Source organism: Pomacea canaliculata, linkage group LG9, assembly GCF_003073045.1.
Source record: "Pomacea canaliculata isolate SZHN2017 linkage group LG9, ASM307304v1, whole genome shotgun sequence".
Taxonomy (NCBI): domain Eukaryota; kingdom Metazoa; phylum Mollusca; class Gastropoda; order Architaenioglossa; family Ampullariidae; genus Pomacea; species Pomacea canaliculata.
Window position 1 is genome coordinate 17,931,519 of NC_037598.1, and position 13,909 is coordinate 17,945,427.

General features: G+C 37.7%; 2 protein-coding genes across 2 annotated transcripts; one reads left to right on the forward strand and one right to left on the reverse strand.

The window, feature by feature from the left end:
- Positions 1 to 26: 26 nt before the first annotated feature.
- Positions 27 to 8,146, forward strand: LOC112572618. Its single transcript, XM_025252380.1, has 8 exons — positions 27 to 337; positions 844 to 977; positions 1,849 to 2,090; positions 2,406 to 2,547; positions 2,885 to 3,045; positions 3,578 to 3,773; positions 4,214 to 4,344; positions 5,779 to 8,146. Exons 2-8 carry the CDS (start codon positions 860 to 862, stop codon positions 6,403 to 6,405), a joined length of 1,617 nt encoding a protein of 538 aa, XP_025108165.1. The 5' UTR covers positions 27 to 337; positions 844 to 859; the 3' UTR covers positions 6,406 to 8,146.
- LOC112572621 (DNA-(apurinic or apyrimidinic site) lyase 2-like) lies at positions 6,948 to 13,389 on the reverse strand. Its single transcript, XM_025252383.1, is given in 7 exon segments — positions 6,948 to 9,675; positions 9,677 to 10,215; positions 10,701 to 10,770; positions 11,212 to 11,355; positions 12,241 to 12,424; positions 12,643 to 12,726; positions 13,195 to 13,389. Coding segments are annotated over 7 exon segments (2,049 nt in total). The 5' UTR covers positions 13,310 to 13,389; the 3' UTR covers positions 6,948 to 8,762.
- Between the last annotated feature and the right edge of the window lie 520 nt (positions 13,390 to 13,909).

A 13,909-nucleotide genomic window follows, 5' to 3' on the forward strand; every position in this document is an offset into this window, starting at 1 on the left:
ACCTCAAGTCGCTTAATTGTTCGCCGGACATATCAATAGCATGCACATCTACTGGACTCGGTATACATATATTTTATAGGTCTTTTGCTGATCTGTACAAATGAATGCGGATAAAAGTGTTATTGAGACAGTGAAGTCACTCGCAACAGACTTTTAAAGATTTTAGAAGTGTGTGGCACTTGCTTTATCGATCACTCGGGTAGTTTTACTTGGCATTGCGGAAGCAATAAAGTATGACAAGCAAAGTGTTTCAGAAAATGTGTAGCAACGTGCTTGGCGTCAACATCCATTGGTAAAAGGTCTACGGTACAATACTACTATATTATTCTTGTGACAGGTAAGCTCTGTACCATGAGTGTACGTGATTGAACCTGCGGGTATTATGAAACAGGGTAGACATTAAAAAAAATCGTTATATGGACTGGGTGTGAACTTCGTGATGTCTGTACTTCTTTCTCTGCTCTCTTCCCAACATCTCCTTTTCGCATTTTGTTGGTGGTGTTTGTATGTGTGTTGAGAGAGAGGGTTATCAAACCCTAGCGTCATACAAATGGAAACATGATAAAACATAAATATGCTTATTGACCATTTTGGGAAAGTCTCGACCTAAAGATGAGGTACATTTTGCTGCTTTTTATGATGAGCATTTACAGCATCTATGTTTTATTAGCAGCACTGACAGTTGGTTTGACCCCAGCACAGACAGGTTTGACAATACCAGATACATGAGTTTTGGACAAGAGCAAGTGTTTTTCCAAGTTACATCATGTGCTTATATTGTATTGCATGTGTATTTATATAATACATTACACAGAGCAAAGCTCAACATTTTCCCTCTTGCAGATGTTGAGTGTCACTGATGTCAGCTGTTTGTAGCATGGCACTCAATTACCTATTTCTTACACTGCATCTGCTTAGTGTGGTTCCAAATGGATGTGCTCAGGATGACACTGCCAACAGGAACACACCTGGAACTTGTGAGGACATTTCTGATGCTTCTTAAAAAAATTAACTTTTCTGAAAGATCAGTTATCTTTTAACCTTTGATCCACTCGCAGGACACATTAATAAGTAGAACTAAACTATACCTTCACCACAAAAGTAATATAGTGATTTGTTTTTGTAAATAGTGACAGTGAAAAGTGGTGATTTGATGGACAGTAAGAAGTGTAGAAATATTCAGCAGGGAAAAGTATATAATTACTAGAAAAAAAAAAAGAAATGTAGGATTGTTGGACAGAGAGAATGAGAAAATTTTGGACAGTGAGAAATGTAGGACAGTGAAAAAATGTAGGGATGTTGGATGGTGAGAAATGTAGGAATGTTAGACAAGGAAAAAAAAGTACAATTGTAAAATCAAGACTATGAAAGTGAACAATAAAAAATGTAGAAATGGTGGACAGTAAAAAAAGTAGGAATGTGTAAGAGTGAGAAATGTATGGATGTTGGATAATGAAATCTAAGCATACAATTTTAAAATCAAGACTGAAAATGTAGAAGTGTTGGGCTGTGAAGAATGTAGGAATGTGGGACGGGGAAACATGTTGAAAGGTTACCATCTTACTGTCCCTGCCTCATTATTTTCTCTTCTTTCATGGGTTCAGACTGATACAAAGTGATGGTAATAAATATATTTTGACAATTAACATTTCAAGATACTGTGTATCTTTTTACCAGTACAAGATGATGAAAATCAAAACATATTTTGACTGATACAAATTGATAATAAGGTCTTTTTTAATTCATCTGCATTCAGCAGAATCTTACTTTGTTACTGCTTGCATAGTTTTGTCAAATGGAGCTGTGGATTTACAGAAGTTAATCTTGATGAGTTTTTTCCTGTTTCAGTCTTTTTGGATTCTAATGCTGACTGTAATGGTCCTGTCCGTGAACTATATGGTCAATCAGCTCGAGTTATTGGTCAAGGTGCAGACCAAAGTAGGCCTGGGCCTCAGAGCTGCACTCTAAAACTGAAGTCAACATCTACTTATGAGCAAACCAACATTGCAATTGAGGTGGTCAGAGTCACCATTAACCAGGACAATGTGCGATTCACTATGTACGATGGAGATGAAGGAAGTTCAGTGTTGGTGAGGGTTTTGGTTAAGTTGTTTGCGAGTTAGATGAATGTGTATTGATGACTGCTTTTGTTTCTTCAGGTACAAGTAGCCTAGAGTCAAAGGTGACTTTGAGAGTAGTTTCCTGTATTGTCCTTTGAAAGTGGCATCTTGTTTGGCATTTGTCAGAAGTATTTTACTAAATGCAAATCCTTCATCGAGAGTTGGAGTGCTTGATATAGTCACCGTCAAAGCAGCATCCATCTAAATTTTTCAAGTACAATTATTTTTTTGTAATATCTCTAAAAAACTGCTGTTTCTGTTTCTGGTTTTTTTGTGTGTGTTCAGAGAGCATATGACAAAAACTCACAGAATAAGCCAAACGAAAGATTCTACGTGACAAGTGGAGACACTGTGACACTCATCTTAGAAAGACAAGATATTACCAATAGTCTCTTTGACATCGAAGTAGTTGTTACACCAATTTCTTGTAAGTAATGTTTAATCCATTAAATTTGCATTCATTACACCTCTGATTAATGAATATATATTAAACTACCTTCTTTTGGGGAAGTTTTCTTCTATATCAATCATTCAGTTATCGACATCATTTTTACTGTCACCAAATCATCATTGTTTGTAGAGCTAAGAAGCCAAAAGACAAAACTCAGGCATGAAAAATGTTTAATTGTTGTTACATATAGTGCATCCTGATAATGCAAATTTGACATGATTTGTTGAATGTCTACTATGAGTGCAGCAATGTAAAAATAATCTGAAAAGCTTGTGCTAGAAAGCCTAAGAACTGATAAGATTTTTCTTTCCAGCTGGTGTAAACCCTGGGTATGAAAATAATTATGGCACCGACTATGGATTCTTCAGGGAAAAAATACCAAATGAGGCAGTTGTTGGTATTATTGGAGCTATCCTTGCAATTTGTATAATCCTCCTCATCATTTTTGTCGCTGTTTGCCAACATCGATATAAGGTAAAGCAGTGTGGATTGCTGATTCCTTGAAATAAAGAGAATGGGTCTGCAGTAAAAACTGATGACAGAATAGCCTTTGTGATGACAGGCAAGGGGTTGTAATGGACACAGTTGGACAGATGCACCAATGTTGCTATCACCTGCTATAAACAATAGCTTTGTAACTGAATGTACAGCTGGTAGTATTATTTTGTTTTGTGCTTTGGTTGATGGTATCCTAAAAACATAAGTGCTTTATATCAACAGGCAGGGGTAGATGTTGGTGAGCAGGGTGCAGAATGATGTGCTTGTTATTCAAATTTTATGTGCAGACAGAAGCAGGGAATGGATGGATAAAGGTCTGAGTTACATGGAAAGGATGATAGGAGCAGAGAGCTAGCAAGAAAAAGGAAGAAACACTTGAGAGCAAACAGCCTTTAGGACAGACTTGACACGTGTCGTATATTTTATTGTAGAGCAGGAAACCTGTCAGTTTTTCCCTATGGAATTATACACTATGAAAAATGAGAGTAACAACCACATCCTGTTACAGGGCTTACACAAGCCATGGGAGCAACACCAGCTGTCTTCATTCCAAGCACCATCATATGCATACGAGACAAAAAGTGGGATGAGTGATGCCTCTTCTAACATTTGGGCCTCCAACATGTCTCGACGTGATCCTCCTGCAAGACCACACAGCAGGATGCCACGCCAGAGTGAAGATGCAGACAGTGTGTTTGATGATGGTAAGTCAAAGACAGCTTAAGGTCAGATTCGTCTAAGTATTGCAGTGGATGTAGGGATCAGTTTTGATCTGTGGGTCGTTTTACAGAGGTACTACACGTTGTTGTTAACAAGAGGAACAATGGATGATGTAAGAAGTGATTAAAAAAACCCGATATACAGTTCATCCACAATCTTTCATTTGATATCTAAAATGACAGGTGTCAGACTAAGTTACAGATGATACGGATTGCACCATCGTACATATGCCCAGGTATGAATGAAGCGCATGCACTAAGATGGCTATTTCCAACTGAGATTATTCAAGGTCATTAGAAAACTTTCTAAGATGTAGGCTGTCACAGAATCTAACAGTTATGACTGAAGAGCTCTTAAAAAAGTTTGTGTTTTAATCAAAACATTTTAAATTTGTAGTATAGCAAAAGTACATATTTGTTGACAGACATGCCTACTAAGAAACAGTTACTAGAGCTGGAGCATCGAAGAGAGCAGGAAAAAAGCAGGTACATCGGGCGACCAAGCAGAGGACAGTTTTCCAACACTTTTGTTCAGGCAGATGATGATCATCCTCAGGTACCTAAATATATCTTTATGCCGTTAGCCTTTAAAGGCCAAACTTTCACTGTCGGGTAGAAAATAATGTCAGTCCAGGTAAGGAGAGGTAGGATGACGTGCAGACTGTCTTTGCTGAAGGCTTTCATCTCTCCCGACAGTTACGCCCCATTTTTATTGTATTCACTTGTAAATTGTGCGTTTTTTACCCTATGACATTGATCTGTAAATTCAGTCACTGATTTTGATTGCGTGCATGCTGTTCATATGTGCTAATGAGAAATATTGAATAACTTGTAATTCATGAATCAAAGGGGAAGATATTTGAATCAGCAAGCAGAAGAAAAAAGGGTGACCAATACAAGAAAAACAATCACAAATTAAACCACTTACACTTTCAAACTATATTTTTGTTGTTGCTCTTTCTTCCTTTCTTAATTCTTTTCATCCCATTGTCCAAAACAAAACAACTACACAAGAGCCAAACTAATAGCTGTATATATGCAAGATCTGTATTTTTGCTTCCAGCCTCAGATTTTATAGTGCTTTGGCAGAATATAAAACAGTGTGTATCAGTAGACATTCTTATAGAATAATTGTCAACGGAAGTGCAGATAGTGGTCTAGTAGAAACATTGAATTTAATGGAGGGATACAGATTACTTGTTCTAAGATTTCGGGGTTAAGAAAGCATCTATAAATAAAAATTGGAATGTTCAATAATTCTACAGTGTAGACACCAGTGTACACAGATGCACATATGTACTTCACACTCAAAACTTTAGTCAGCTGTTTGGTTTCTTCACACTTCACCCTAACCCTTTTCACTCTCCAGTTTTGTTCTCTGCGTCGACAAGAACTGGATGGGTCAAAAAGATGCCTCAGACAGCAATTCTTGTGACCTCCACCTTCTCTGGCTAGATAGTCGCAATTAGCGAAGACTGACCGCGCGTAGGAGGCATTACTATGTGTTTTGCCTCCTTCCCTCTGGGTCGTATTCATTCTTTCCTGCCATAAGTAAAAAGTTAAACACACTGGCATTCAGTTGTTGACTTTTGTTCACTGCCACAATAGTAGTCAGAATTATTGGCAGCATGGGCCCAGAGTGTTAAAAATTAAGTCAAATTGTGAAAGCTGTTGAATTGAAAAACAGAAATGAAATTTATGCCATTACTTTGCGGTCTTATGAAATGCATTCTTTCAAGGGTGAATAGTGAACGATAGCGGAAGAAATATTTCTTAAGCAGACTAGGTAAAAGTTTACAGGTATAGCTGTCTTTGTAACTTGGCTTAAATTCAAACATTAAACAAAGCAACAGATGTCCCTCTTTCATAAATATAGTTTTTCCATTTACTAAACCCAGCAGCAGAATTTTTCCTAGTTGTACCGTCTTCTTAGCTGCAAAGGAGAGAAAGTACGAGTTGGATGTGTTGTAGTATATATTTTATTTTGCAGGACAACTTTGTAGAGCGAGTTATTGTTCCTCGTGTCCATCAACATCGCAGCATGAAGCCTCCATCCTATTCTGAGGCTGTCAGTGACACAGAAACTGAGACAGACAAAACAGAGATTGAAGAGGAGGAGGATGATGACGACAAAGACGAGGTATCAGAGGATGAAGAGGAAGCACAAGCAGAATCGGAATCCGAGGCTGAAACATCACACAACAGTGAGGAGGATGAAGAGGAGGCTCAAGCTCCCAGACCAGTTCGACCTCCACAGGCTACTGGAAATGCACCAACCACTGCCTCTCAACCCCCATACCAACCTGTGCAGTATGTTGGTGGCTATCCCATGATACCAAGCCAGTTTGTTCCAGTCATGGCTGCTCCTTTGCAACCCCAGTTTCATCCTCTTGTTGCAGGCTCAGGTTTTCCGCCTCCTCGATATCCAGGTGAGACTCAGCCACAAAAACCGAGCGTCAGGCCTACTGACCCCCCTGTTTACTCATATCTTGTGCAGCGAGGATACACTCCCTTGGATGGGAGACACAGTCCTGCATCCTCAGCCAATACCAGCCAAGTCTCTGATGATAGGGACAGTAGCCAGCTGCACAGTGGAGTGGAGTACATGAGACGATGAGACTGGCACAGAACTTCATGTCCTCATGCGTCTCATAAATTCCAGAGCATGACATACATCACAGAGTATTACTATTTTCCACTATGATACTGTCAGCAACAGATGTGCCTGTTTTCATCTCTTCATTATATTGCTTTCATAATCATCTGAAGGTGTGATCTTTGTGGTTACATTCCTGAAAGTTTTCACTTCGAAAGTTTACATGCACATGACTGAAAAATTTCACTCTTCAATATATTCAGGACATTTATGTGCACTGGGCTTTTTTAAGAAATGTAGTTTATTAAAAATTAGTGTGTGTACTTTTATTTGTACATTTGTATCCAGAATTTTAAAAACTGCTGTACATAACCAGTTTTGCAAGCAACATATTTGATAAAAACATTTTCAGCAACATTTATGAATTCTTGTTTTTGAATACTTCTATTTTTTTCATAACCTTCATGTTAGCACCTGAATATTACTCGATCTTAAATTTCATTGGTTTACAACAGGCATTTATGCATCAATCTAAATTATTTACAAATACCATCTAAACAAAATTTTTAATGCACAGTTTTAATGTATTGGTGCACATTTGACTTCCCTGTCAGTTTGTCTCCTAGCACAAGAATATATAGCAAAAGATGTGGACTTAAATTTGGGTGAAGAGGTGTCAGGAAGTCACTACAGGTGTTGTCACATGCATGTCTTTTCACAAGTGTGCCACAAAACTCATTTGCACTTCTGACAGTGAAATTACAGCTACCCTACTGCAAATATGAATATATAATAGGATTTATATGAAAAAAGTATATGCAAACAATATTTAGGATGTTGAAGTATCTGTGCTTATAAAGGTAACCTGTGCTCTTTAAATAGCTTTACATAAATATGCATGGATAAAAGCAGTTTTATATATATGTGACCCTCCACGATGAAATGAGTCTTAAGTTGCACAGAGCAGTTTTGTGCTAGAGGCCCCAAAAGGTGATAAGGGTCAATTTTGTGCAGTTTGGCTTTTCTGTAAAGATGGATTCCTTGGTTATTAAACTATCAGGAAAATACACTGCTATGTTAAAATAAAAGTTAGAAATTGACTTACGTTTTAATTGAGTTACATTACTGCGATTCGTACCAATTACTGCAGAAAAATAACGAAATTCAAAAGCTGTTTCGATACTGTTTCCCTGTCAGAACCCCATCGTGATATACCTTGCCAGAAAGCCCGGAGTCTGTATGTTCAACTTCTTTAAAGAACGATTCAAATGCTAACCAATCAAAAGATTTGTCTGCAAAAATTTAGGAGTAAACAAATCTGGTCGGCCATCTCGACAAAAATCTCAGAAGCAGCTTTTCTCGAAATGGTTGCCACTGTACTTTCACACTTTATAACTCACTCAATTTTAGGACTAGAAGAAAAACTTGTGTATCAAAAGAAAGTTCAGAATCTATACTTTTCAAAAATATGGAATTTGGCAAATCTCAAACTTCCGACAAGACTCAGTTTCCATGGAGGGTCTCATATATAGTTCTTTTCAATGCATATTTGTTGCTTAGTTGTTGGTTTTTTTGCAGTAATTACAATTATTTAAGATGTTTGATCTGTGTAGTCTTCTGATATAGAATTAGTTTGAAGAATGAGTGCAGAGTGATAAAAATATAACTGTAGCTGAATTTTCTAGTTTGTTCAGGTATGGAATTGTAGTTTGTTATAATACTGATCTACGTGACAATAAAAAATAAACATTCTTAGGCTACAGTGATTTTCTTAAGGTTTTTTTTCCAAACAGATTTTATGAAAGTACCACTTTTCAAAGAAAGTATTTACTTTATCATTTATACACATTTCTAATAATCAAATGGTGCATGAATGGTCATCTAAACAATACACAATTGATGAACATGGGGAAACTGTTCCAAAAACAAGTGTTTCATTTCAGAAACTGCACTGCTCACTTACATGCCAAATATTATAAGAAGCTAACAGGCCACCCCCATGTTTCTTTCTTTCTTGGCCTGATTTAAAAAGCATAAGCCAAAGGGATTCTGCTATCTACTGATACAAAATTTCCCTGCAAAGGGCAATCTAAAAAACACCACCTTTTTAAAGAATTTGGTCCCACAACTTTTCTCACTTGCTTACGCTCTTCTGAAACGATACTGTAAAATGGAATGATGATAATTTACTATGTCAAGGTTACGGCTTGTGGGAGGTGGAGCTTAACCTTATCCTTCTACCACCTTTTTCCTTCCCTGATTGGCGTTTGCTGGATAGACACAATATCCAAGTCATGGAATCTCCCATAAATTGTGAGAATACTACCCAAACCCATTTTATTTTCTGTATTTTCACAACTTATTGAATTATTTCCTCCTTACATTAACTTCGCTTTCTTGCCAGCAGGTGTTATCCACTGGAAATAATCACAACGTGCTTCTTTGTTATAGCTATGTCCTTCAGGTCTTGCGCACACATAGAATTGCTTCCCTTTGTTGGGGCCAAGTTTTTTGACTGTGCGCAGAACACATGGTTCCTGGTGACCCTTGCACAGCGGGGGTTTGGGGGGACCTGTCAATAAACCCCTCCACAAGTTACCAACACTTCTACTTTTATCTTCACTTGGTGTGGTGTGACTGCCTGGTGTGCTGTTGTTAAGTGCAGAACTCTCTGTTTCAAACCCAAGTTCTGGTGCATACTTGGGCTGTGCATCAGAAGACATGTTGGCAGATTCTTGAGAAATTAGAGAGGCTCCAGAATCACTAAAATTAGCACTGGATGTTGGATTATCTTGTGCGTCTAATTCACTGCTTTGCAATGATTCTAATTTGTCTGCTTGCTTTTCTTTCTCATTATCTTGTCCTGTCACCTGTTCATTGCTGTAAATTCTTTTGGAAAGCTTTGATTGTGAGGAAGATGCAGGTTTACAGAAAAAGTTAAACAGACTCGCCTGCTTATGTGTGGCAGTCCTGGAACCAAGTGTTGGATCATTGTCATTGCCTTTATTTTTCTTGCCAGAAAAAGATGGTGAGGAGGAATCATTTGACCTTTTCAGATTTCCCTTTCCGAAGTTTCTTTTCTTGGTCAAGACTTCACTTCTTTTACCAGATGACTGACTGCTAACCACTGAACTAAGCAGTAGTCCTGGTGACTGAGATGATACATCTGCATTGCTATCAGTGTATTTGAAATTTTTTTCAAGCTGCAAGTCCCCTGTATTCATTACACCACACTGCCCAGGTATCCTTTTCTCACTGCATGAGCCATGATCAACTGATTTTATGTTTGTCATGTCAATGGCCAGTCTCTACTTGGTTCAAGAGTTTGTTTAAGTTGTCAGGACTGTAGCTACTCCTCTGCTGACTTTCTGCATCAGACTTTTCAAATTTAGCTTTAGAGAAAAATGAAAGCAGCTTTTGCTGTCGGCCCTGAAATTGTGGCATATATCGCGTGCAGAGTGCTGGGCACTTCCGAGATTTTATTGGGTGACAGTTTAACTCCAACACCACTGGACAATGATCTGAACCTTCCACTTCTGGCTTAATACAACAGTCCACCATGTGCAAAGCTAGCCTTTCATCTACATATATATAATCAAGCCGTTTACCATAGTTAGTCTGCCTAGCAGAGGTTGTGGTTGACCAGTTAGTGTAGGCCTCAGTTTGGTCTGGATGGAAAAACCGGAATGCATCCACAAAATGTCCTCCATCAACCTCTGTTGTGACTGCTTTGAAAGTCATCTTGTTCTCCAAAGGTGGAAGTTCCGAGTCGCGGTCAGCCTGTCTCAAAAACTGATTTATCCATTGGCGACTGTCAGCTCTCAAAAACTCCTGAAAGAGGCAGTGATCAATATTCACTGGTAATACTATGCCAAAGGTTTTACTCAGTTTCGAGCACAATGTGTATTTTACAATGCTTGAGAATGATTGTGAGGAATATACACAAAAATGTACGTAGAAATGATATTAAAAAGTGTAAGATTGCAACACTTCTCACATTTAATGATCATTTGTATTCTTAATAGCCTAATTAGGCAGGGTCATCATCTCAATAGGACTGGAAGCTGCTATCCACACGTACCTCAACAAAATCCTAGCTTTTCTTGGCAGATTATATCTACAGCTGTCTTTAAAAGGATTTTTTAAAAACTGTAATTCCAGCAGTTGGAAGATCATACGTATAGTTTTCTTTACCACCTATTATCAACTGTAATTCACTGTTGTTGGGACATCAAGCTAGAAGAAGTTTTTTATTAGACATACTTAAAAAATATGACATACAACTTTGCTACCAAGTAGTCAACCATTGTTTTAACCTGTGTTGTAGGATCACAGTGGTCAATTCTTTTGTGTGTAGTGTTGATATCACCAAGAACAATTACATGGCTGAAACAAAGGTGAAAAATTTAAAAGGGTAGAAAAACAAAATGGAACAATTCATTTGTTGGAAAGAAAGGGGGACAATAACATGCAGTGAACAATGATTTTTTATATATATCTCATAGCTAAAAAGAAAGGCACAAACTTAAAAGAATACATTATTTGCATCAACATTTATAGGATGGCATTTTGTTACCCTGTAAATACTGATGCAAATGTATTTAAGATTCTGCTGTCTTTTCCGTCATATAATTGTCTGCCTTTCTAGCCATACTGTGTTTCATTCTACACAGCATGTACTATCTGTAAACAAAACAAAAAAAAATGATTATAAAGCCATTTACTTTTGATCATCATTTAGTTTTTCATCAATTATCCAGATATTCCACCAAGATATACACCTACTTTAAAGCTTGCTGAGAAAAATTCACAGGTAGTAATAGTTACCTCCCATTTCGAAGTAAGGCCTCTGCTCTTGACTGCAAGAGGGCCAAGAAGCGGAGCTTGAACAACCAGCGGTCCTCACGCTCTGCTGCTCTAGGTACGTACACATTGATGAGGGTTAACTTCTTAACGCTTCCATCCAATAGTCTGCAAATGTTTCCAATAACTCATATTAATGAACATGAGATGTCATGCCTTTACATTTATGCCACTGTCTGTTAAATCTGGTGGTGAAAATCACTGCAAACTTAGCAACAGTTAATGTCAATAACCTGGAAAATAAAACACCAAGATATTATAATACTTTTTCATGTATTACAAGCCTGAAACCTGACCATGAAAAATGTGACTATTTTCTCAAATCTGGTTAAAAGGCTGAAACTCATTCACAATGCAAGGATGAGTTAGGGCATTTCACTCAGGAATGCATGAAAATACCCTTTAAAAAAATGTGCTTAAAAAAAAACAAGATAGAATGACAAAATAGACATGAAAGAAAAGTGTAAAATTAGGAGAAACCAACCGTTCCTACCTGAAACCATCTTAAAAGTGAAATTTTTCTACTTCCAAACAGAATGAGTTCACTCCAACAGAACTGCTTCACAAGGGGAACATAATGTCATTTTCTGATAGTCTTGTTCTGCAGGCAGTATATTTAAATGGTCAAACATTAAGTAGAAATGAATGGACATTACTGATGGCGATGAAAAAGAGCTATAATGCATTTAACAGGCTTCAGAGGTATAAAAAATGTGAGTGTGTAAAACACTTGGTGTGTCAACTTGCTTGTCACCATTTCTGAAATGAAATATGGGTTGTGTGGGGAAATTTAGGAAACCTGTAAAAGTCACTACCTTCGAAATCCAAGGTACTTGTTTAGAAATGATTCAGTTAGAGTAACTATTATTTTTTTCTGATTCCACGTTGTTAATACCAGCACAAAAAATATAATAGTGCTCCACACATCTGTGTAACCAAAAACAACTGGTTTCATGTTGCATATAAATCAAAAGTAACAAACATAAGGCCTACTCTACTTCATGCTGAGTGATAACAGCACGTCCTTCACCATCCAACCTATGAAGTTCTTCAGTCTCAAATTCTCCATGGTTTCCATAAGAACCAACTGTATCTTCTAAATGCCTGCTGAGCACATCACTGAGCCCTTCCTCTGCACGAAATGGTGTTGCTGCATCTTTGCAGAAATTTGCTGTACCTATATATAATAAAAACAAAGAGGACAGCAAACTCTTTTCATCAATGAATTCAGTATATTAACAACAAATAAAACAAAATCACTCAGCAATTTCTTTGTTTTCAGATTTGGGTCAGAATTTCCAGCAATCAACCCTTGCAAATGTTTGTAACAATGCCAAGCACTTGAAACTGCTTAAGCCATATGCTATTTACATATAAGTCAGTTTTCTGTCATACCTGAATAACCAGTCCTTTTCCGAGAGAAGCTGAAGTATGCACTGTAGCCATCCACAATAGCTGTTGGTTCATCAAGCATGTCACCTGTCAATAAGATGTTAAGAATCCCCTAACAGTGCCACTACCCATTCATAAAGAATTACAGAGGAAACAGACTGGTTACATATATTTCACAAACAGCGGTAGCACCGAAGTGCTCTTTCAGTAACAGCGATTGTGCTATCAGAATCTAGCTGTCCTCCATGCATGTTTTCATGAGATCACACTAAAACAGCGCAATAAATCTTACCCGTAACTGCCCTTGCCAATTAATAGTTGTATTATGGTTCGCACAGATTACTTCCCATAGACAACAGCGAAATGTATTGTAAGCAAAAGGCAAGCCCTTTTTTATTTTATTTTTAAAATCGTCTACAATATATTTAAAAAAAAACAACTCTGGAGATATTGATTTTAACTGTTTTTTGTGGGTAAATGGATCAGGGAACAGCGTGATTCTGATCAAACTTCGCCATGACTGACATAATAGCATCGGGTCTTTACTTCACTTACGAGTTACTTTTGTCTCCTGCAGACACACGATGTCAGCGTCTAGAGAATCTAAAATCTGCTTAACAGGTTGTTTGCTGGCCCTGATGCCATTGATATTCCACGTTAAAATTTTCATCGTGTAAAGCAATACTTTGCCGAGCCTATGGTGACCGCGACATGATTCAAATGCGCACCCGGGTCACGCATAGAGTTTTGATTCCGGTTCGCCGTTCAATGCTTGTATTGCGTCCATGCTTGTTTTGATATGCGTTCTTGATTGTGTCGCCCACTGTCACGAGTTCGCAGTTTCTTGTTTATAATGCGTAAAAATAAGTGCTGTTTTGTATTAGAAATACAAGGAATTTTTTTAAAATCTTTTTGACTCTTTGAGCCATCCACTCGGCGTAATTTTAACCGATGCAAAAATTTAATTATTTTCTCTCCCTCGATCGCCACCTTATTATTATTATTCTAAGCTGCTGAACCCGCAGATCGCAGGTCTCGGGGTAGACCTACCCAACTTATAGCCGGTATTATTTTGGAAGGGCTGCATGCTTATATCCAGTCACCTTAGATTCAGCATGCGTCGATGATTGTTTATCCGTAGTGTCGCTGATTTGGCAGTGTACTGTATAATATACGTGGACATTGCTGTACAACTCTAAATAAAGTTTTTCGTTCGAATACCTTCGACTGCACAGACTCAGTTATTTGGAGAGGTTGGCGCCGTAGATTG

Bases quoted from the DNA above. Each gene is read 5' to 3' on its own strand.
- LOC112572618 (XM_025252380.1), top strand. From the start codon at position 860: ATGTCAGCTGTTTGTAGCATGGCACTCAATTACCTATTTCTTACACTG. The intron at 2,091-2,405 runs GTGAGGGTTTTG...GTGTGTGTTCAG, and splicing joins ATGAAGGAAGTTCAGTGTTG to AGAGCATATGACAAAAACTC. The intron at 2,548-2,884 runs GTAAGTAATGTT...TTTTCTTTCCAG, and splicing joins AGTTGTTACACCAATTTCTT to CTGGTGTAAACCCTGGGTAT.